The 1,060-nt window shown below is 33.3% G+C and overlaps 1 protein-coding gene across 1 annotated transcript; it reads right to left on the bottom strand.

The window, feature by feature from the left end:
• Positions 1–19: 19 nt before the first annotated feature.
• Positions 20–1,012, bottom strand: LOC105460890 (inactive peptidyl-prolyl cis-trans isomerase shutdown-like; the record flags this gene model as incomplete). Its single annotated transcript, XM_011707378.1, has 5 exons — positions 20–103; positions 180–291; positions 372–606; positions 667–689; positions 766–1,012. Coding segments are annotated over 5 exons (701 nt in total), but the record flags the coding sequence as incomplete, so codon positions are not given.
• Positions 1,013–1,060: the final 48 nt, after the last annotated feature.

Below are 1,060 nucleotides of genomic sequence, written 5' to 3'. Positions count from 1 at the left end.
CTTTTCGAAATTCAGTAATTTTGTTTTGTTCTTCCTTGGACTTGAAGCAATTTTTCAACAAACGTTTCTCTATCTCCAGATACTCACGCTGTTTTACATTCGTCTGTAAAAAAAGAATATTGTTACAAGAAAATTCTTTTTGTAAAAAAATAATTTTTGTAAAAAATCTTTCAACTTACTGTCTGAATAGCTTTTCTAATGGTTTCGTTCCGCGGATCTAATACAAGAGCTTTCTGTAACTCCGTCATTGAGGCATTGTATTCTCCAATGGTCAGCAAAGCTTTCCCGTGACTAGAAAAAAACAAATTTATTGTAATACTAATTTTATATATTTATACATGAGTAATTAAATCCGTAAGAATAGAACATACTGATAATGGGTTTTAGCTGATGGTATTGGCACTCGATGTAAGATCATACATGCTTTAAGAGGAAAGTTTTCCCTGTTGTAACAAATTCCAAGGTTAGTACAGGCTCGTGAAAGTTGCTCATTTATTTCTTTTTCTTCGGCCTCATTGTTTAATTTGACTGCCTCCAAAGTAAGTGAGTAAGTCATGAAATTACTATCCTTTAAAATTGCGATGTCAAGGAAGCCTAGTATATGACCTGATTTTTATTTTTGTAATTTTTTAAGTTTATAATCATTAATGTATTACAATATTATACAACGATCAATAATTTTTCTGTATCTGCAAAAAAAGAGTGTATTTAACATATACAACCACATGTTTGCAGAAACATCATAATCTTGTAAAAGCTATTTACTCTCGTATCGCCTGTTTGTAGTTGTATTTATTGCAATAGCCTTTGGCAGTCGCAAACATATGCATCACAAACGGTTTCACACAGCTAAACCGTTTCTCCTCTTCGTTGAGATTTTGATATGTTTGTGCGCAGCCGTCGTCATCAACATAATCGATCAAATGAACAACAAATACCACTTCTTTATTGGGTGGAACACGTGGTGGACAACCCATAGCCCCGTAAGCGTAATCAGGATGCATGAGAAATACTACCCAAGGAGAACAGAAAAGTCAAAATAATATCAATTTGACGTCAA

This window comes from Wasmannia auropunctata, unplaced genomic scaffold (genome assembly GCF_000956235.1).
Source record: "Wasmannia auropunctata unplaced genomic scaffold, wasmannia.A_1.0 LD314025.1, whole genome shotgun sequence".
Lineage (NCBI taxonomy): Eukaryota > Metazoa > Arthropoda > Insecta > Hymenoptera > Formicidae > Wasmannia > Wasmannia auropunctata.
The sequence above is the reverse complement of the archived record's forward strand: the minus strand, read 5'-3'. Positions and strand labels throughout refer to the sequence as shown.